The 23211-nt window shown below is 37.4% G+C and overlaps 1 protein-coding gene across 1 annotated transcript in view; it reads right to left on the bottom strand.

Annotated features, from left to right (window-relative positions):
- The window catches only part of mtrr (5-methyltetrahydrofolate-homocysteine methyltransferase reductase), a 40058-nt gene extending 16995 nt beyond the window's left edge, over positions 1–23063 (bottom strand). Inside the window, exons 1-12 of the mRNA XM_088402418.1 lie at positions 22917–23063; positions 22419–22563; positions 22194–22347; positions 21985–22102; positions 21177–21591; positions 20967–21080; positions 20717–20873; positions 20496–20584; positions 19377–19557; positions 14841–14883; positions 9961–10141; positions 8465–8583 (exon numbers count right to left, since the gene is read on the bottom strand). Coding sequence (XP_088258544.1) covers positions 8465–8583; positions 9961–10141; positions 14841–14883; positions 19377–19557; positions 20496–20584; positions 20717–20873; positions 20967–21080; positions 21177–21591; positions 21985–22102; positions 22194–22347; positions 22419–22563; positions 22917–22942 — 1742 coding nt within the window. The 5' untranslated portion in view covers positions 22943–23063. The remainder of the gene's footprint in view (positions 1–8464; positions 8584–9960; positions 10142–14840; positions 14884–19376; positions 19558–20495; positions 20585–20716; positions 20874–20966; positions 21081–21176; positions 21592–21984; positions 22103–22193; positions 22348–22418; positions 22564–22916) is intronic.
- Between the last annotated feature and the right edge of the window lie 148 nt (positions 23064–23211).

The raw sequence follows: 23211 nt of genomic DNA, 5'->3' as shown, positions 1-23211 counted from the left end.
AGACCCAAAAGCAGATTATTTTCCTAACTCATTGTTAAGACTTATTCAACATTAACGTGGACAGATTCATAAATGTTGTTGATTGACTTTTGTCTTAATTCTAAAAAGATTTCTTTACTTAAAAAATAACAAAGGCATGACAAAATCAGACAAGTGTTTTTTCCTTGATCTACTCACCATCTCTTTCAATTATAAAGATCAAAATAAGGCATCAATAGCAAAACAATTAAATGGAGCTCTTTATACTTTCTCTTTAGGGAAATGCTGGGCATCCTTTATATTCACTGAGAATGAATTGCCCTCTGCAAGTGTTTTACACGGAATTAAACAGCTGACTCTTAAATGGTCTGCCGCATAAGCATATAAATGTATGCTCTAATTTAGTAGCTGATAAACATGTTGGGGTGTCTGGAAATTTGAATGATAGAGAACCACACAAAAAACTTTTTTTTAAGTGTTCATTTGAAAGTGTTAGCAAAGTAATTTGTAAACAGATGAAGAGCAATCATTTGAAAAAGCATGCATGCACATCCTTGATCACATTATGACTTCTCACGCTTCTGAGTAAGCATGTGTCAAACATAATAATGCGAACTGCATTCTAGTGTCAAACTGCACATAATGTACATTGCCCACAACGGTCAAACAATCCTTAATTCTTTAGGTCCCTTTCGCCGGATTTCTCGGAAGGACGAGAAAAAACGCCTTTTACGAACAGTAAACAAATGATATTGCTTTTATATTAAGTGAAGGATTCAAGTGAGTGTATTTCTCCCCTGACAGGATGATGAAGCACACAAAGAGGAGACAGATAGGAAAAGCAAAGGAGCTGTCTGTCAAGCATGCCGGTGTTGGAAACAAAGAAAGTCGGAAGCAGTATCGCTCCCTCTCAGTTCACTGTCATGTAGTGAGCAGCCTCAGACTAAAACTTCCACCAAAATATTGAATTAAACACACTTCATTGCTCCTGGACACTCCATTGCAGTGGATTATGAAGCTCGGCAATATGGTCCAGACCCTTTCGGTTTGTCTTAATTGTAATTTATTCTGGCTTTTGTAAATGTGTTTCCTTAAATGTAAATGTGTTTCGGCTATTGGTCATTTGCTTTCTGATGTGTAAAAGCAGTTCATCTTTTGTGAAAATGTTTTCTAAAATGTAGTTTGTCTTTGGTTAAAATTCTTTCTGAAATGTAAATTTGTTTTGGCTTTTGGTAATTTGCTTTCTGAAATGTAAAAGTGTTTCATATTTTATTAAAATGTTTCCCGGAATGGAAATTTGTTTCATGAAATGTAAAAGTGTTGATTTATTTTGCACTTCAAGGCCAAACTCATAACACACGTCCACACCCAGATAAAAAGCATTTTAAAAAACAACGCATAGTAAAGTGCAAAGTAGTGTGGTGCAAGTGGAGAATGCTTAACCCTTTAGTAGGCACAGCAACCACTTTTGGTGATAGTCTTAGGCAAAAACTGGCATGTTTGGTTGGGGTTAGTTGTTTTTTGGAGTTGTGTGAGTTTTGCTCATGTTATTAAGTTCATGTTGATGTTTGCCCTGCATCTGCCTTTCCTGTCTGTGTCTCGTTAGCTTGATCTCGTCCACCTGCCCCCTGCGTGTCATCCGATCCGCTTTCCCAGCCTCTTGTTCCCCTCCAGGTGTTGCAGGTTTCCCTAATTAATTAGGTTATATTTAAGTCCCAGTTTTGGGTTCAGCTCTTGTCGGGTCAATGCTTATTTTTCTTGCTGCTATGCTATCGCCCAGTTGTTACCCGTGAGTTCATTTTAGTTTCAAGTTCGGCTGCTACTTTTTCTAGTTTTAATTATTTTGTTGTTCCTGCCTTGTTTACTTATTAAACCTTCGTTTTTGAGCTCTCAGTTTCTGCATTTTTTTGGGCCCCGCTCCTTCCTCATCTCCACTCGCTATGCCCTGCCGTGACAAAAAACGGCCTTTATGAGTCACACGTTTTTATACTTTTAAGTCCTAAACAGGCAAGAATTTTCAGGATCTTAGAGAAATTTAGGTGTACGTAAGAGTTTAAGTAATGGCTGTTACGGACGCTTTCGGCCATTTTGCCTGTCTAGACTATCGTCTGAAAGTGGCTGCTGTGCCAGGTTAAGTGCTTCCATGTTCGGAGTTAAGGCGCTGAACAGCCCTGGGGACAAACGTAACTTTTCACCGCTGAATCCTGCAGCCAGGACAGCAGAGTCTGCACCCATAGGGGTACCACTGAAACAGAAAATAAAATGTGTGTGGGGTCATGTTAACAGATGCAATTGTAACCATTTACCCTCTGCTGCATTAGGGACTAGTCCCTAGAGCTGGCTGCAGCTATGGGTCAAAATCAGATTCTAACAGTAAGGTAATGTTGAGCAAAAATATCACGGTATTGAAATTACAGCTCTATTTTTTCTCATTTTATTTTTAAATATAGTTAAAAATTTGGTTCATTAAGAAATGAGTACAGCATTTAGTGCAAATAAATACATTAACATTCTTCTTTTTTTTTTTAAATTGTTCTTAGTGCTGTCACTGGAAAGATGTGTTTAAAACACTGTACCGTGCTTCCATGAATGTCCACTGGAAGGCACACTAAACTTAGAAAAAAAAATGGTGAATAATTATAAAGAAATTAAATTTGACTATCTTGAGAATACATGTGTTTTTGATTTAAAAAAAACAAACTTTTTCCATATTTTTCAGACAAACTGTGAAGGATTGTAAACCGCACCAACAAAAATAAACATTTATTTCTGTCATGTACATATACAGTAGGCCGCACCGGACTACAGGTTGTGACAAGAGATCTTTATGCAGAAAGATGGTGCAAGGAAGTTATCTAAAATGTTTGTTTTTATTGAAAACAACATCATGCCTTCAACACAGACTGAACATGCCAGCATAAATAGGAATAAACGCAGCACCAAGACACCAATAACACAAACTGAACATACCCACACGTTTAGAAATTAAGAGCAACAAAACACCGACACGTTCGGATTGTTACGATACTGCACCAACACACCAGTAACATTCCTAGTAGTGTTTACTCATGGAGCATGCCCTCTGGTGACGAGTAAAATGGCAGTTCGAATTGACAATCAATACTTCAATAGTCTTCTCCTGTCTTCTTTTGTTTACCGGGGAGATAGCCCCCTGGTGGCTACTAAGGAAAATTTGCAAATAAGCCACACTGGACTAAAGGCCACAAGGTTCAAAGCATTAGAAAAAAGTAGCGGTTTACGGTCCAAAATTTATGGCACGTTTTCCTCTTTGAAGATGCATTTTGAGAGGTAAGTGCACAGGGGACATGAGAAACAATGCTTAACTTGATTGTGATTGGTAAAGCTTTGTCCAATCATACACCAGAAGCGGGCAACATCATCAAAATTCAGCCCACAGGTCATGCATCGTTTAAATTTGGACAATTCCAGTTTTCAAGTCGAAATCTGGTTGAGCATTGTTTGAATTTGGACCATTTCGGTTTTCAAGTCAAAATCTGTTGGATTTCAACCTGTTCTTTGAAAGATATAAAAACAAAACTGACTGTTGCCACAACAGGTGGGTTACGTTGCTTTGGGAGATTGGCGGAAAGGGCTCTATGCACATATATGTAGTTTCTCCCTGTGGTAGCCCACCTTTGTGATGTACCCACCCATACTGACCACTGTAGTTAGTACACACTTGCCGCTCTGGGAACTTGCGAGCCACAGGTCTAGCTTACCGGCGTGGGGCGGGTACAAAGCAGAGAAGGGCTGCATATGAAGTCTTCTTTCACCTATGCTTCTTCCTCCCGCCTTTGTTTGTTTTAAGCGGTGTGCTCCGTGCATGGACCAGGTCGGAGTACCAGGAGAACTGACATGCTAGTCCCGGTACCAATCAATACCCAAATCCCGGTACCCAATATTGGTGGTAAAGCGTCAACATGGTTATCGGCCTAGCTGAATGCAACCTTTAGTTTCAACTATTGAGGAGGAATGGTGGTGTTTTATTTTGTCCATTGCCCCATTAATTTGAAATTAACATTAAAATAAAACATCTATACTGTCCATCGCAGACTTGCTCAAATGTGAGGTGTTCTCGAGTTCAGTCTGGCAAAGAGTTTTGTAATGCCTCACTAGATTAGCTATATCTGTATCGTTGCTATATCTGTGGCTGCGGTCGCACCGGGGTGCTTTGCATTTACTGTATGTGGTAGGCTAAACTTGAGCTGCTTCTGTGGTAAGCAAACTACTTCTTGCAAAGAATGTGTATCGCTCTCCCTTTATCAAAGGCACCGTTGGGGCATTTTTTTCCTATTTAATTTACCATTCATCAGACCAACAACTCTCACATGCTCCTCCATTTTCATGACTTCCTTCTGCAACTAACTATGACTGCAATTATTGGTCACAATTAATCTTTCAATATGACACTCCTGATTCTTATCTCTTCAAGTACGACTATCGTCAGACGTCTTTCAAATTTTTCTGTCCATCATGCGGGATCTGGGAACAAAGCTGTCCAGCAGTAGTTACAATTCTTTCCATTTTGGATCCTGGGTAAGATTGTTCTGATCCGCAAACAGCCTCAAGTAAACTCATTTTAGTGTGCTCGTCTGCACTCACCGCCTGCCCTGAAGGGATCAATACCAATATGAAAAAACCTGGGTTCCATTCTGAGCAGGCCACACCGGCGCCTTTCCCTGAATACAAATTATATCATTGCATCTGCTCGATCTTAACAGCGTGCAACATGATCCCTGGAGCAGAGCAGCAACTGGAGAAATCCATTTGCTCGGTACTAGAAGTGCCCCATTTATTAAGGGAGGGCCGAAGGTTAGGACTTGGTAAACATCCTAAATATCTCGTACCGCACATTTCATTAGGTCACTGATAGGATAGTGGCTTCCATTCACATTTAGTGACAGTGTCAATGTCTCAGCCTATGTGAGCCCTGTAAATGACTGTTAAGACTAAGTAATACAGCAGTTGTTGGTGTAAAATGAAGAATCTTTTCATTTTTTTTATTCTTTCGTGGAATGACCGAAACGTTTTAAACTCTAGTTTCTAAGGTCAATCATGTATTGAACAGAAAGATAGCTTAACTTGACACCGAATCAACTGAACATGTGCTGGTTGCACTTCTCTTGTAGTAATCCCCCCTAATTGTGATAAATTTGCAAGACATTCCAACATTGCCGCAATTCTCATCACATTTGCAAATTACTTTATTATTATCTTCATCACAAATGGGTGAGCATGATTGGTTCTTACTTGTGTCGTCAGCATTTGTAATGTCATTTTCAATGGCCAGCAAGTGGAAAAATGTACTTTTAATAGGTAGTAATTGTAAATAATTTAACAATTTAATGATCAAATTAAGTATTGACAAACTCTTACCTTTTTACCGGCCAAATAAGTAATGAATGTGCAACATCATTTGGGCCATGCCTCCGACAGTAGAAATTGGTTGAAGCAGTTTTCTATTGTTAAACTTGACAATAAACAAAAGAAGAAACAGCAGAAAATCTGAAATAACAAAAATACTTCCCTGAGAGTGTTAATTATTTAATATTTTCTCTCTTGTCCAGAGTAACTAAAGGTAAGGCTGGTTGTCATCCTTGTCAAGTTTAGCCTCTGGCATCAATTTTCTCCTTAACGCCATAAAGGATATGACAGATGACAGCTCAGTGTTATATTTATTTCACTGTCTACACTGCTGCAAGCGGAAAAATAACAAGTAGACATCACATGATTCTGCATGGAACCTTCTGCAAGGATCAATGCCAGACAACTAAGCTAAAGAACTTGTTTAGAAAAAAAATTGTCACCACCTAGTGAGCCTGTGACCTTCGAGAGAGGCTTCTTCCAGTAGCTGAATTCAAAGTATTATTTTTTGCAAACTAGCATCGATTAGCATTGAGAGTAGAGATGGAAGGGTCTCAGCATGATTGCAGTGCAAACAAGATGCTTTTCAGACCCAGAGGCAGATACCGCGCCCCTGTTGACAAATTGGTGATTGTTATCTCAGGGTAGACGTCAATCGACAAGGTCGTATTTGGAACAATGCTGTTTCACACCGGGACAGGTTTACACAACCCACCTGCGCTCCATGCAGACAGCAGGATGGGTCGCAAAGGAGGAGATGGGAAGGTGTGATCAGACAGAAAGCATGCTGAATTCTGTACAGGTGAGTTTAGACTCCAACAGTGAGGGAAACCAAATAAAACATGAATCGTAACAAAGGCAATGCCAGGAAGCATTTGTTTTAGGCTTCTAGTTTCTGTTTTTAAAAAACAAAACCTGCAGTAAAGCTTTTCTGTTGGTCTAAAAGACTTGCATGAATCCAATGTTAAAATGGTAATTTTGATATTTCCAACTGTTTGCGATGTCGACAAATCATGTTATGTTTCTCTGCTCCACTTAGCTCATGAATAAGAGGTGGCTTCTACATATTAACATAACAGTTGGATAGTTGAGATTTTGTGGAATTAAATCAGCCTAAGGTTCGCAAGCTAAGGTTAGACATGTAGGAGACCTAACAGAAATCGTTGCCCATTTAGTTTTCTGCCTAAACAAGATGCCATTGTAATCAAAACAGCAAGTTATCCGGAATTCAAGGTTAAAGTTTGCTGAAAACATTGTAATTCCAATAGTGCAGAACTACAACATTGACTGGTGGGTAGTGGCTAGCAAAGTTAAAATGCCAATACATTTGCATTTCCATTTTTGTGCCAGCTGCTGGACTTAAGTTGTGCAATAAATCCATTTCCAGCCTGATTTCGAGTCAGTCGGCTCATTTTTTATTTCAGGGCTGACAGCGTGGTGAAAAAAAAAAGATTGACGGCTCCTGGTCAAACGAATATTAATGGATTTTAGCATGTTAGAAGTTTGCTTAACACAACAGTGATGTCAGATTCTTGAAGAAGCGGAGTCATGACTAAATTGGACAATCTTTGATTTCAGGCTACAATCATGTTCCAAAAGGAACTGTGTACCTACATGCAGCTGTGTGTTTCTTGGATTTAAATCGAATACTTGAAATCATGTGCATATGCCAGGTTTTACTGACTATGGAGTCAAGTTGGCATAATCATATTTCTCGACAAGAATTAACTGGATGATCTTCAAAAAGTTGGGTTCCACATTTGAATTTAAAGACATTTCGTTGGGAATTTTAGGCTTGTCTGTATTTGTCACACAATTTGGGGATTTTTTTTTTTCTTTTTCATTTTTGAGCTTGTATTATTTTCAGAGCAAGAAAAAAGTGCAGAACACACTTTATCAAGTATTATCTGATATTGGAAGTACTGTTTTTAAATATAAAGTAGATAGGAACAAAAGAGCAGGATTTTTTTTTTAATAAAATCTAATAACTGTCTGGAAAGGCCACAAATCTAAGTACAATGCAAAAAGACAAAAATGAGAACCAGATGAGACATTCTGAAGAAATTGAGACTGTTGTGTGGGGAAAAATGGCATTTTGGAAATCTGATCCTGATCTGATCCAGCTAAGAAAATGGCTGGATAGATGAAGCGCTCATTCCATGTTTGTTTGTTTTGTTTTAATTCCACAAAGATGGCAGCCACTGGTCACATTGCTTTAGATAGATTTTCACAATCATTGGTCAAGGAAATTTCTTTAACTCATTCACTGCCAACCCTGTGAAAAATGGATCTTTGACATTTATAGCCATCAATGGCAGTGAACGAGTAAAACGCTCATCCCTGAAAAAGACATGTCATATTTCTGACATTGATCTGCTGCAAGAATTTCACCACAGCCACCTACAATCACTGCCAAGGCACCCACCCTGCAAAGAAGTGCTTCTGTCCAGGTGGGTTAGGGACAATTGGAGCTGACTAGGGCACAACCTCATCTGCGCAAAGTCACCCGTGACTTAAACGTGTCAGTCACACTAAAAAGGTTTGCGCTGCTTCCTGACAAGTCCAGGGAGACATGGGCTCGGTTCAACGCTCAGCTATCAGCCCGAGTAAGAAAGCTTCAGACAGACACATTAACTCTTTATGACAGGTCATCTTGCATCGTGGCCTAGCCATCATTTCAGAACCTCTCCAAATTTTTCGAGTGTCACAACCAAATATTCCTATAATTAAAGTTTAAAAGAGATCCCATGGCTGCTTATTACGCATTAAATCACGTAAATTATGTGTGAATGAGCGCATTGTGAGAGACCTCATTTATTCCTAACGAGATGGCAAAAACAATTGCTTAGATGACCGCAGCCCAGAGTGTTTATAATAATTATGCCTACTGCGATGGAATGACGTCAACCATTATGAAGCTTGAAGAGGGCCTTATTCGACTGTCAGGTCAGATTAGCTAGAAATGTACACTGATGCTATGCCCTTAAACACTGCATGGACATTTGTGAATATCTATTACCAAGTCTGGAAAGGTCAGAACAACAATCTGCACAAAACCAGCATAAAAAAGGCAAAAATGCATGAATATACATTTGCTCACCTTTGCTGGAGGAAGCCAATAAAGGGCGCGACACCCGTACCAGGTCCGACCATTATAAGAGGCACTGATGTGTCAGGTGGAGGTCGAAAGGAGCAATTGGGTCTCAAACTCACATGGATCTGAGGTGTGAGGGTCACAGAACATTAGTGTGCATTCTAAATAATGGAAGTAATTAGAACACTGCTGAGAAGCCACTATGGGCCTTCCAATCTATTAATTGATCTACTTAACATTCTAAAACAGGCTAATGAGAAAACTTATGAGCTCCAACCAAAATCCACAGGGTGTGATAGAGAGGATTTAGTTGCTATAATTCAAATTCTATTTGATTTTAATCGACCCCAATAACAGGTCCAAACCCAGGTAATCAGTCAAGCCTAAAAGAAAACCCAAAAAGGTTTATCAAATAGATTCAAAGAGCAAAGACTTCTGCCAAGGCAAAATATTACATTACTATCACTAGTTTATTCTCTTTGGTCCAAATTATCACTGGCGTATAAGAGGGGAAAAGGTGTGCAGCATATTCTCAAATTATCTTAAGTATTTATGCACCATTATGGCGGACAAACACCCTGGGTGGAACAATAAAGTAAACTGTGGATGTTTCTTTCTCATACTCCTGCCTATTTACTTTCGCCTCATGGTACAAAAAATACAGTACCTTGAATGTATTTATAGATTACTATGTATTTAAGGGACAATGTGTAAGATTTTGACCATTTTTCATTAAAAATGAATAAATTATTATACATTTAAAAATGACCAACAGTATTTTTTAAATGTAATTGTAAGTTTAGTTATCATTAAATGATATTACTTAGGGGGTGGCACTCCTCCGGAGGCTGCAATGTCTGTTATAGCTACGGACAATGGTAAATGCAGCACCTCTTGCTGTCCGTAATGAAAAGTGGTCTAAATCTTACACATTGACCTTTTAAGCTAAAAAATAAATACAATCTTGAAGAGATTATTCTAGAACTGAAATTGAATAAAGTTGGACTGATTTTCTGTAATTGTTTTCCTTAATATGCAGTAATGTGCCCTATAACGCATGGTGCCCTAATCTGTACAATATATGGAAAAAAAATAGACCTGTTTATTGAGACTGCAACTCACCAGTGGTGTCCCAGGTATCCTACCAATGTGGCTGCACAGATCCACTGACCAAAAATAACTGATTTGATCAAAAAGATAACCTGAATCAGCTATAACAGCTTTTTTTTTGGCAGATTACATTGACACTAGCCAATTTTGTTTACAATGCTGACGTACAACTGCAAGGAATGATTCTACTTCAAACAAGATCCTGTTTTTGTTGCTGTTTTTGAAAAGAAAAATTGCAGGATGGTGATTACGGTAAAAGGTGTGTTTTTGTTATTGGCTGATATTTACCACCTTTCAACCTTTTTTTTTTTTTTTTTTTAAGGGAAAGTGGATTCCTCAAGCATATTCGCAACTTCTAATTTTTCAGTTTTCCCTTAATGGTCTGCACTCACCTTCGGCAGCGTCACGTAAGACTGCATTTCAACTTTCCCAGGGTGAATCAAGAAAGGTGCTACGAGGTCAAAGAGCCAACCAGTACACAAGCCCCGCCTCCTCACAGGACAACCTGAACAAGCTGGGAACTCCACAACGCTGAGGACAAAAATCAGCTTGCCTGGGTGCTGAAGGGAGGAGCTGCAAATTTGAGACAAAAATGTTAGAGGCACATAGTAGTGTGATCAAGTGTGTGTGCATGAAATACAGGAAGACAATGATGAGAGGGAGATCTACAGGAAAAAAAAAGTAGAGGAACAGATAGAGAACAGAGTGGTAGAGAAAAGTATGATGGAAACCATTCAGACAAAAAAAAAACAGCTGATGAAAAAAAACCATTTGGACAGGAGCTGATCAAAGTAGCAGAGATGAAAAGGCTTTAAATGTGACTTGAAAAAAAAATGTGGCAGTGGAAATGAGGGTGCTACATCTATATTTCTCCTTGGGCTGCCCTAACATTCTTTCTATTGAAGGGCCTCGAGAAATTTTGAAGTATTCAGGATTCTTTATATACTTCACTTTTTTCTTAACTCAGTCAACTCAATCAATTATTTTTGCAAAGCCACCCCCTAGGAAACAGAAAACATTTTGTGGCTTCCCACTTGTCGCAGTGACTATAAATAAGTTCATTATTTATAAAAATTGAATAAGTACACCTAAATCCTCTTTAAGATTAAAAAAAGAAAAAAGAAATAGGAATACATTTTCTACCAGTGTTATATACTTTTTACAGGGTTTATAGAGATTACAAGTTATTCTGAAACAGAAAAAAATAACTTCAAGAGCATGAAAATGCCTGAAATGAAAAAAGTCAATCCTCATTTAAACTTGAAACATTTTTGACCAAGTGAACCATTAGATGCTGAAAAAGAAATATTGAATCAATAAATATTAATAATACATGTAAAGTGATTTGCAACATTAACGCACCAGCACCAAAATCATGAATATTTTAAATGAAGGTATAATTTTTGTTTTTTTTCCTAAATCACACCCCACTGTTTCAGAAAGAATATCTTTAGCTATTCACTGCCACTGATGGCTATAGATGCCCAAGATCCATTTTTAATGGACTAACAACTCATTCACTGCCATTGATAGCTAAATAAGTCAAAAATCAATTTTAACTGGGCTGACAATGAATGACTTCATAAATACTAATGGTATGATCAGAGCGTAGGTCGAGATATGCTGAATGTTCATCTACTTTCTAACATTTATACTGTTTAGGATCACAGAGATGCTGTAGTCCATCCGTATTGTGGTACACATACAAAAAAAAAAAAACAACACTGTTTCTAGACTCACGAAAATGCCATCCAAATTATTGTTCCTAAAGACCCGCATACCATGTCAATTTTTCTCCTTCCGACTTCCTTTTTGCCGCTTGAGACCTCTATTGACTAGCATCAATAATGCAAGTCTCTAAAGTATCGAGTCTGCACTATCTGGTCAACTACAGTGGCCATCTCTCTCAGAGCAGCCTCTCTCTCTGGCACGTGCTTTTTTTTTTTTTTTTTTTTTTTTTTGCGCTCAAGGAGGCAGCAAAGCGAGTAGGAGAGCAGCTGAGAAGTTCTGAGTCCTGACCTTGTCTTATAGACGCTCATGTTCCCTGTGAGCTTTAAAGCATACCCTAATGGTGCTAGCTTACCAGGAAGCGCAAATCGATGACTGGCTAAGTGAGGCAAAAAGATGGAACACTGATTCAAATGAAAGACTCGCGATAGTCCATTTGTTTTGCTCGACGTTCTGCAATCAGAGAGTTCATTAGGGAATCACAGACACGCTGAAGTGCACTTAACATGGACGACAGTAGGCAGATGGAAGGTGACCCAAAGTCTTCTCTTTCCTTCAGGTAAAAAGTTGAAAAGTATTTTTTATGCATGAAGATTATAAAACACCTCAATCCTCACACATCAATTCACACAGAACCTCCCCGCTGACACAAATCTGCTTTATTTTTATTCTAAAATGGTTATATGATGCTAAATGAATGAATCCTACATTGAGGCCTCATAGCTCAAACCGTTATCGAGTTACGGCACTTCAAATGTTGGCTGCCACACCCTCTATTGGGTACCAGTAATTGAACACTAAATTTGGGTCCATATTTGGGCGCCTTCGTTTTTTGTTTTAAAGTAGGTCACACCTGTTAACGGCTATATCAATTCTGAATCTGTTTATCAGAATCGGCACTCAAAACGATCTTAGGGATACAATTTTGAGAACTATTAATCCTTTTAAAGTGGTGTCTTGATTGACGTCATACATTATAGACACTTTGGGGGTCCATATCTTGGATATGTTTTGTGTTGGAGGGGTTTCAACAGATGTATCAACAAATTAGGGAACTTGACAATGTATTTAGAGAGTTTCAAGGTACACAGCCCCATGGCCAGGTGAAGGGCTCCAACAATAGCTATGGGGCAAAATGACCATTTCGGACCCTCTACTACCAGCTCCTTGTTGGTCATGAGGGCATATGATGAAGGAAATTATCTCTTTACACCATCAACAGTCACCTTTCGTCAATCATCGTTGAGCCCCCCAAATGTTTTGATTATACAACTTCTTCACTATGAATTAAGCCTTTGCATAAGATACTATTTTGGGGATATTTTCTAAGAGATTTGAAAGCCGGACGGCTCGATGGAAGATTGGTTAGCACACAGGTGTCAAACTCAAGGCCCGGGGGCCAGATCCGGCCCGCCACATCAATTTTTGTGGCCCGTGAGATCCTGATCAAACTTCAAGTTTCTGGTTAAAATACTAAATTTGCAAGTTGTCCTCAACATTTAAAAATTTGGGGGTAAAAATAACAAGCATTTTGTGATCCCATTATCTCTTTTGAACAGTTTTTACCAGGCTCTTATTTCAAAACTAGTTAGAAGTGTGACAAACACACCTAAAATTGATTTGATTTCACAATCATACTGGCCCTCTGACAAAAATTATAACTACAATGCGGCCCCCGATAAATATGAGTTAGACACCCTTGGGTTAGCACATACGCATCACAGTTCAGAGTCCCGAGTTCAATTCCAGCTCGCTATGGCCTTCCTATGTAGTGTTTGCATGTTCTCCCTGAGCCTGTGTGGGTTCTCTCCAGGCGGCTTCCTCCCACACTCCAAAACATGCATGGCAGGTGTATTGGACACTCTAAATTGTCCTTAAATGTGATTGGGTGCATGAATGGTTGTTTGTCCCTATGAGATCTGCAATTGGCTTACAACCACTTTAGCTGGGATAGGCACCAGCAAGCCAGCGACACTCGTGAGGATAGGAAAATGAAAACGGATGGATGGATCTTAATGCCTCTATCAAACTGAAGGGTTACGATTGCCGAGTGATAACAGAGGTAGCGGCTCTTTAGAACTTGTAAGGGATTGTTCAAGGTTGAAAACGTTCGCCAAATATTTCACTTGCTAAACTTTCAACTGTACTGCTTTTGTTATTCAAAATTTGCTTGCAACAAGAACAAACGTTAAAACTGTTGTTAAAGGTTTGGCAACCTTTCGGTGAACGAACCCTGACACGCATGTGCATTTGCTACCTTTATTAAGACTTGTAATGTTCACCCCACTGTGGGATAGGGGCTTAAGTCCAGAAATTAGGTTAACACTTGTTTTAACACTCTTGTTTTAACTGTCTATTCATGGTTCTGGAATTAAAAACAATTATAATACAACAATGAAAGTTTTGAGAGCAGATTCTGAGTGGGAATGTCACATGACCAACAAATGAGAAGTGATTGGTTATTCACCAAATCTTGAGCATGGGTTTTGTCATTTTCTGTTGACAGCAAGTGGGAGTTCTTTGTTTCTTTTCTTTTTTTAAGATAATAATTGTACATGAAAAATTTGTTTTTCAAATTAATTCTAGACAAAATATTAATGTTGTCATGCTGAAAATTGCTGTGAACAGGCCCTTAAAATCCCATACAGTCACTTGCTGTCAACTGGGGAAAAAAAAACAAACAAAACATCAAGTGCTCAAGGTTCAGATAAGAACCAAGCATGTCTCCGCTTGCAAACGTCATAACTAAACCTGGAAAACAGGTGAGCCGTGATTGGTCATTCGCCCAGCCTTGAGCAAATGTGATGACATTTTATATTGACAAGTGGCAAAATGTGTTTTTAAAATGGTATACCTCTTGTTTAGCCTGTCAGCAGTGAAAATGTAAAATCTCTATAATTAAATTGATAACTACAATTTTTTCGTGAATAATGATTTATTCCACTACTTTTTGACTGAAAACAACAATTAATTTCAAAATATTAACTGTACATAAAAGATCATTTATTATCAAATTAAATATGGATAAAATTATACCCTTTTACTTGTGAAAGTGGCTAAATGAGTTTAGAATTGGTTTAATTATGTCTGTTGGAGTTCATATAATTTTGTTTAAGTAAAAATTACTGTAATTCGGTGTCTTCCATACAAATGAGCACAACAGATGTTCATATCAGTGTATAAAGATTGAGGAGTTCATTTTTGCACCAAGATGTAGCACAGATCCCCTTGGAAAGCCATTCATTCAATCAATCATTACTCGAACAAAACTGCATTTTTGTTAATTAAGACATTCGTCAGTGTTTCAGTGTAATCCCTACATTCAAACGTCGTTAATAACCACTGTCAAAACACATTCAGGATTCTCTTCTTTTAAATTACCTATTGCTGTAATGAAACTATTTTTAGTCATCATTGTATGTAGTGGAAATGAGACTAGGAATATTAAGGTTGGAATAAGACAGTCATTCATCATTGTGAGGCCATGTTAATGCTAACAAATGATGTCAGAGCTGTGGAAAGAATGCTATTTCAGTCTCCTTACCTGGCAGCTGAATAAGGCCTTGGCTGCAGCTTCGGGAGATGCTCTGCAAAAAAATTAAAAAATAGCAAACAGTGCTGTCAATCATCCTGCTTTTCTGCAAATATGTTATTAACCATGATGGATGGAGGGAAATCTAAACACATAGTCTATTTTCGGCAACCCTCTTCGAATTTCAGTTTTCAGGACATGCTGCTGCTACATTTATTAAAATTACAAAGTCAGGCCGTTTGAATCCCAAGCGTCCAGATGTGAAGCCAGTGGGAAACAGATTGCTTATGTTAACCCTGTTGCAAAATCAGCCATGAAGGTGCCCTCTTTTTTGGTAGTAAGCAGAGCTCACCGCATTAGCAAGGGTGGCTCTCTGGAATTGAGAAAATGAAGAAGGAACTGCACTTCGGCCTGTAGCAATGGAATTTATCACTGCCTCACCGCCAAGGATTTGATGTGGGCAAAAAGAAGGCAGTTGGATCACTTGGAACTTGGATGTAAATAATAGATGAACCCAAAAGAGTAGCAAAACAGCTGTGGCCCCGCAAAAAAACACATCATTGAACTAAATCGTTCGGAAAGATCAACAGCTGGACAAAATCTGCTCACACTCTTAGCCTGACACCTGCTAACAGCTCACAGTGTGAGGAAGGAAGTTCAGCACATTCTACAAACAGTTGGGAGAAAAAAAGGTCGAATTGGGTCAAAAAGTGGCTTACTCAAGTTTTTGGGTCTTAAAGTATGTATATTCAACACAAAAAGTTGGGTCAGATGGATGAAACAAAAAAAAAAAAAATCAAAAAACGGATGAAACAAAAAAATTTTTAAAAAATCGATTTTTTTTTTGTACAAAACAACCCCATTGTGGGTTTAGCCTAATTCCTTATCCAGCCCAAAATGTCAAGGGTCAAAATAGGTAAACTATTCAACCAAAAATGGGGTGTCTCATGGGTTATTAATTTTTACCTTTTTTTTTTTGTATAAATGAAATATAACTCAATATAATGTATCAGACTATTTTTGACTAAATAGGGGTTATTTTTGACCCAACAATTTTAAAGTGCAGCTTGGCATCAGATTCATTCAAATTGAATGGTGTGCACTAAACTAACTTTGGAAGATGATCTATCAGATTCAGTCTGCACAAGCACTTAACCCTTATTTTGATTGGTATTACGTCATACTTTTTGTAACGACCTTCATCTTGAAGCTGTGTTTTGTTACAAATACTGTATTAATGTGTTTTTATTGTTTTGTCAGACAAAAATTGAGTCATTTATTTCTTTTTGGTTTTCGTCTTATCCTAGTCACAATTACCAAAAATAGTTAGGACTCTTTTTACAGTACAGTATTTGGATCAGCCTTAAGGATCAAAGTAATTAGTTTGCCCAAAGACTTAGCCATTGATGAGTTCTTAAATTCATTTTCAAACATATTTCTATCTTCTTCTCACTCAAAAAAACAATGAGGATTGTTGCATTAAAGTTGTTGGAAAACTGAATCAAACAACGTGAATAATATCAATTTTTACAACTCTTATTTTTCAAAATCTGTGAATACTGCTGCACTACAAATGTGAGAAATATATAAGCAACATTAAAGAAAATATTTTTGAAACTTTGCAGAATTAAGAAACATTGCGGTTTAACATAATTTAATCTAACCCTCACCCTCATTCAATAACAGATACTTATTTACAGTATTTTTTTTTTAATTAAGATAAAAAAAAGGGTCTAAAAATTGCTGGCAATGGAAGAATTAATACGGCATTCAGAGGATGAAAAATATTGATTCTTTACTTTTGCCCGTTGCATAAGGTGTAATTTCTCTCTCAAAACTCTTGTTAATGTGCATGTTGCTTTCAATATTAAATGTCAAGTGTGGTGGTAATGCTCTGATGGTCTTAATGAAGTGGCAATTTAATTTAACAAGCATCACTCAGAGTACAGGCTCCTTCCCATTTGTTATGATCAATACAATTGTATTGAAAAAAAAACATGTGGACTAAATTATAAATGCATTTTTCAACTTTGAAGGAAAAAAAAACGTTTTTACAATTTATGTATGAGAAAAAAAATTCAGTAGGCAAGTGTAGCTTTTAGAACTGATCATCTCACACCATAATATGTATCTTATGAAATACAGCTCATTCATACTTTAGAAAGAAGAGTTTAATATTTATATATTGAAAAAAAAAGTAGTCTCCAGATTTTTTTTTTTTTTTGCCAGTATCTGAGGCACTTTATCTTTAAAATCTTTCCATTCAACATAATGCAAAAAAAGAGTTAGGCCTATAGTAATAGCGTCCAATATTAATGCTTGAATAGTTCCCGTACCTGCAGATGAAAGGGAAGGTTGCAACACATTTCAAAGAACTGTCCTTACTTTCATTCAACTCACTTCTGTTAATACTACTCACATGCCTTTTAATTTATTTTGGATGAGAAGCCTTGCAAGTTCACAGAATTTCATTAAGCTTTTCAAATGCTTTTTGTCAAGCTGTCGACAAGTTCATGTCCAGATGGTTAGAAGGTAAAGAAATAATTTGTCCTCAACCTCGTACAGCTACATTTGAGCCTTACGGTAAATTACAACAAAAAAGATGCTTACAGACAGCAGTCTGCTATGACCTTTCCACATATAAGTAAAAAAATAGGATCATATAAATTAGAGAATGGAGGAAGTGTATCTGTCGTCTTAGTGTATGTACTAAAGGATGCTCTTCTCATTATTTATAGTTACTGTCAAACCATAAGTATAAACCCTGATCTTGCAGTCTAATGAACACGAAGGGGTGCATTCCGCCATGTCCTTGACGCGCTGAGTCAGGCTTCCCCATTAACCTCTGCTCCAAGATCACCTCTGCACTTGTGCAAACCTCCAGTAACATAACATCTGTTGCTCTGAGAAGCCTCTAGCACCACAGTTTCTATCTCAATGATGGTTGATTTCTGAATCAGATTACCCCTAAGGAGTAGAAAAAAAATGGTGTGGCAAGACAAGCATGAAAGCCAAAAATAGCTGTGGCATGCAGGTGGGTTTTTTAAAGGACAACTTGTATGGAAAGCCGTCATCAACTCATTTCACTGCCAGATAAAATTTGCTCAACTGAACAGCAAACCAGCCAGCATAGCTAACGATCAAGAAAAAATATTTGCTGAACAGATGTGACAAACGTCTGACAGCATGAATAGAAGCTACATTTATCAAATCAATTCTGATATTATTATAAATGAAAAATGGTCATACAACACGATGGAACGCTGCCAAGGAGACTTCACTAAGGAGACTTCAGTCATCTGTGTAGTTTTTGTAAAAGAAAAAAAAAAAACTCACAGCCTTTATAAGACTCGATTTACTGTGGCAACAGCGCCCCTCCCTGGATGAAAATAGCATCACGTCACATGGTCATACAGCAATTTTATAGCAATTTTATTGAAAATAGCTCACTCATGAATGTTGAGAAATTAAATAAATGCAAATACCACAAATGTACTCCATAATTTTTCTCTGTGAATTTCATTGCATTTTTTAACAACATTCTACCTCCAAAAAGGTAATGATTTTCTCTGATGTTTATTGTTTACTTACTTGCGTTGTATAAAATGCATTTACCAAAATGGAACATGACGGATGCAACATGAATAACGGAAGAACCCTCAATGTTTTGTGTAAATTTACTTTGAACCAGTCAACAGTTTGGAAAAACCTTGTAAATCTGGTTTCATTATATAAAAACATCACTGAATTATTGAATATAGTCCTTAAAAATTATTCAGAAATATTGCTGTTATTTATTATTTATCTATGGATGGAACATGGATAGACGATGATCCCACAATGTTTTTGTACACTTTTATTTTGTATATGGTCCCAGTTAACAACAAAGCTAGCTGGTAGCAGTCTAAGGCTTACTTCAAAATAAATGTGTACTATTTGAATTGAATACCATTGAATTGAGCAAACAGTTCAGGATGCCCCCCGCCTACTGCCCCAAGCCAGCTGAGACAGGCGCCAGCGACCCCTGAGGGGGATAAGCGGCTCTAGAAAATGGATGGATAGATGGATGGATGAATTGACGTCCAAGTATTATTTGGCATCTTTATTCTGGTTGGCCTTGGCAGCATGCCATTGGCATGCTGTTGTTGTCTCTTCCTTTTCAGTTTGGCATTGTTAAAAGGAAGCAGAAAGGAAGCTGTATTTTTTTTCCATAAAATCGATTTGTGGACATTTTATATCAATTTGTAATTGTAGTAAATGAAAATCTTGATTTTTTTTTTTTTTGGGGGGGGGGGGTCAATTCTTTGACACAACTCTACTTTTTGTAGTTATCAAAACAAAGTCATGATTTTTTCCTCCACTCTAGTTGATATTTTGAGATGTGGGGCACTTAGCAACATGTCCATTTTTGTTTTAAATCGAGGAGAGCCTTACTATATATTTAATGCAAAAAAAAGTATCAATCATATAAGCCTTCACATTGATGATACACCATCAAAACCAACAACATCTGCTTATTAAATAAAACAAAAAAGAAAGTGATCTGACCTATTAAGACGCGGAGGGGAGGAAGGCATGATGGGAAGGAAGCGAGCAGCTCCAAAACGCTGAGGCTGGACTCTCTCACAAACTTGTTGTAGTCAGCCGTGCCTTGTTTACTACAAAGCTCCTGCAATCTCCTCCTCTGCAAGCTGTCTGCTGTATGCTCAGCAAGTGCTCGCAAGAAGGCCTATCAGAAAAAAATCATGGTTGAATATGCCATGGAGGAACAGGCATCGCCACACTGCCATTTATTAAGTAGCTTTTAAAAATTACTCATTTATTTCCTGTATTGTATAAATAAATGTTTCACTTCTATAGCCGTGAATGGCATTGAATGAGGTAAATTATAAAAAGACCATCAACAAAAATAAAGATAGAAACTTGTAATGCGGTTCTACCCCAATGATCAATGAATTATTCTGACAATAAAGTTATAAATTACTCTTCAATAAAGAATATTATTAAGACATACTGTAGATTAGATATGATATAGATGAGAACAAAACAATAGACAGACAGACACACAGAGAGATGGATGGATGGATGGATGGATAGATAGATAGATAGATAGATAGATAGATAGATAGATAGATAGATAGATAGATAGATAGATAGATAGATAGATAGATAGATAGATAGATAGATAGATAGATAGATAGATAGATAGATAGATAGATAGATAGATAGAGATAGATAGAGATAGATAGAGATAGATAGAGATAGATAGATAGATAGATAGATAGATAGATAGATAGATAGATAGATAGATAGATAGATAGATAGATAGATAGATAGATAGATAGATAGATAGATAGATAGATAGATAGATAGATAGATAGATAGATAGATAGATAGAATAAAACAATTAATGCCTTCAGATTTATAGTGCTATTGGGTGTGTGAATTCTATCAAATTTAAGAGAAAATGTCTGCAGATAAACTGCCTAAACTTAATTACTGTATATCAAATGTGAATAGCGGGTATTTTGTTATCTTTTTGGCAAAGGGTTCAGTTTTTCAGCATGGAGAATCAATATTAAGTGACGTCACTTAATATTGCTTTCTCTATAATGTACTGCTGTAAACTTCATATGTAAATATTTTTCTTTTTTAATAAATACATACCTTTTTAGGAACACTTCTAATCTCCAAACACCATGTGAGCAGATACTGTAAAGAAATGTTCTGAGGAATGTAAGATGGCACTTGAGCACCTGTGACAGAAGAAAACATTACATCACAAGTCGCAGGAAATTATGTCACAATAAAAACACAAAACAAATCCTAATCATAAAACAAAGTGTAGCACAATATGTGCTACAAATATGTGTCATATGTATACTGACCTTTTTTATTTGTGTTTTTAAGTAAAGAAACTTGGACAAGATGATTCTTCTGATCTTCAAGACCCAATCTTTGAAGCAATTCCTTGACCTCAGAGGTTCTATTGGGGCAGAAAATGTCAAACGAATCCCCAGGTTGATAGGTCAACATCGGGTGTGCCTTGAGAGAAAGAACATGTTATATGCCATTCAACATGTATTATAATTGAATGCAGAAGCCATTTTTTTTTTTTTTTTTAATTATGATTCGTACTGTGATGTCAAGCTCAAGTAGGATGGCAGTCTTGACCGACTCGCCCGTTGTTAAACAAACTGCACGGGATATTGGAACCTCATGAAGACTTTCACTGTTTGATGGTCCAAAAACCTAAAGAAACAAGTGACCATATTTTAATGCAAATAATTGTGAAAAGGATGATGTGAAAAAAAATTAAACGTAAGTAGAAAAGAAAAATGATCTCACCTCATCCACAGTATCTACTTCCCGAAGAGAGACATCTAGAAAAGGTGGCGGTAAATTAGGAACATTTAGCGACAGGTCAGACAGTGGAGGCACCGAGTGTGACAGTGAAGGTGCATTGAACACTCCAGGATCCTTGTTTTGTGTCTCTGCTAGGGGTGAGGTTAAAGTGACACTTTCAAAAGACTGAGATGCCACCTGTGTGGCAGAAGTTACATGTGGAGGTCCACATTTGCAGTCCAAATCTGACTGATGGTCAGCGAGGCTGAGAAGGTTTAGCTGGACATGAGGAATCGAAGAATCTGGAATTGTCTTCTCTGAATCGTCTTTAATAATCCAATCTGAAGCCATATTTGTTAATGCTGCTTTGACAGCTTTCCACAGTCCTGCAAGCCAAGGGTCTACAACCACCTCCAACCTTTGGAAAACAAAACAACATTAAAGATGCATAAGTATGAGAAGCTTCGGGGAGAACCAGATGACTACAGGGGAAAAAAAATAAATCACTGTTTTAAAACTTAATAGATAACTTCAAATGCATCTTGTCTGTTTGGATGGGTTTATTTTTAGATCCTATTAGAGAGAGGGGAAAATGCATAAAATAGAAAAAAAAATGTGGGCAAAAAAATCATGTACATATTAGAACCCATAGTTTTGTGCCTTAAAATTTCACTAAGGCCTTTCAATGCTTATACTGATTCTTGTGCAATAGTAGGATTACTTGTAAGTTAGTCTTTAAATGATTAATAAGTATTAATAAATAATAAACAAACGTTCCTTTTTGTTTTTCATATTCCATTGCATGACTTACCCTGTACCATCATCTGCATATCCTGTTGCATAGAATTTTTGGGCTCCGAGTTCCTGCAAGCGACGTTCAATTGTCTTGCCACAGTTGCAAAAGTTTTCATAATTTGTGTCTCCTAAAGCTGAAGGGGCAGACAGAGCAAATAAGAAACTAATACAGAGTACTCAGCAACTTCATGACTAAATCAAATGATCCTGCAAAGGTTAATTCACCTAAAAGTGCATAGTGAAGGTGTTTATAGTGGTCAGCGGAGAGGGTTTTCTTTTTGATGTGCTTTACAAATTGTAAGGCATTGTCTGGTGGCTCGCCATCACCAGTTGTGGAAACAATAAAGACTACTGGGGACTTCTCCTTCTCCAAATTGTACTGAAAGATATCATTTTAGATCATCACAGTCATATCCAAGGCAACAAATCAAACGAGCAAATGCTTGTTACCTTATCTTCCTGATCTAAGCAGCTGAGCTCAGCAAGTATTCCATGCTCATCTGCCTCTTCAGCTATCCCCTCTGCTATGGACTGGGCTTGTCCTTTTTGAGATCCATAGAGAATCACAATCCGAGGTTTAACTTCAATGGGCATTCTGAAGGAAGGCAAAATTGTCTTTAAATTGAACTAGGTATCCTAATCAAATGATGTAGTGGTGTAAAATAGCGTTGGGAGGAAAAAAAGATGCCACAGTGATTTCTTCTAAGTTTACTTTAAGAGATATGAGAAAACTAGTAAAGACAGTATTACGCAACAATCTCCTCATTTCAGAAGGCAAAAACACTGCCTATAGTATTTTGCGTTACGTCATACTTTTGACAGTTTCACACGTGGAATTTAGTTAAGTAGTAGGTTTCAAAGTGGAAAACCTAAGCAGTGACGGGCGATCGCTAAAGTATATTTGCCCACATTACACGGTAATGTTCATCTTAAAAAAATGCAGTGTACCTTTCCAAATGCGTAGGGAGAAACATTCAATGCAGCCGTCTCACATGCTACATTTATATCCATTGGTTTAATTCACGCGAGAATCTTCTTCTTGATGGGTCAACCCACGCGAGATTATTTTTCTTTTTTCAATTATTGCGGCTTGCAAGTAACGTTTACATGCATACTGCTCTCTACTGTCCGGAAAGATTAGGACTCGCTTCGCCACCATTACGATCTCCCCTAAACGGGATTGACGGTACATCGCGAGAAATGCCGTGATCGGAAGAGTCCACCAAATAATATTTTGTTTTTT

This window comes from Hippichthys cyanospilos, chromosome 19 (genome assembly GCF_059441005.1).
Source record: "Hippichthys cyanospilos isolate Australia breed blue-spotted pipefish chromosome 19, RoL_Hcya_1.0, whole genome shotgun sequence".
Lineage (NCBI taxonomy): Eukaryota > Metazoa > Chordata > Actinopteri > Syngnathiformes > Syngnathidae > Hippichthys > Hippichthys cyanospilos.
Note: the sequence above shows the minus strand (reverse complement) of the source record. Positions and strands in the feature narration are given on the sequence as shown.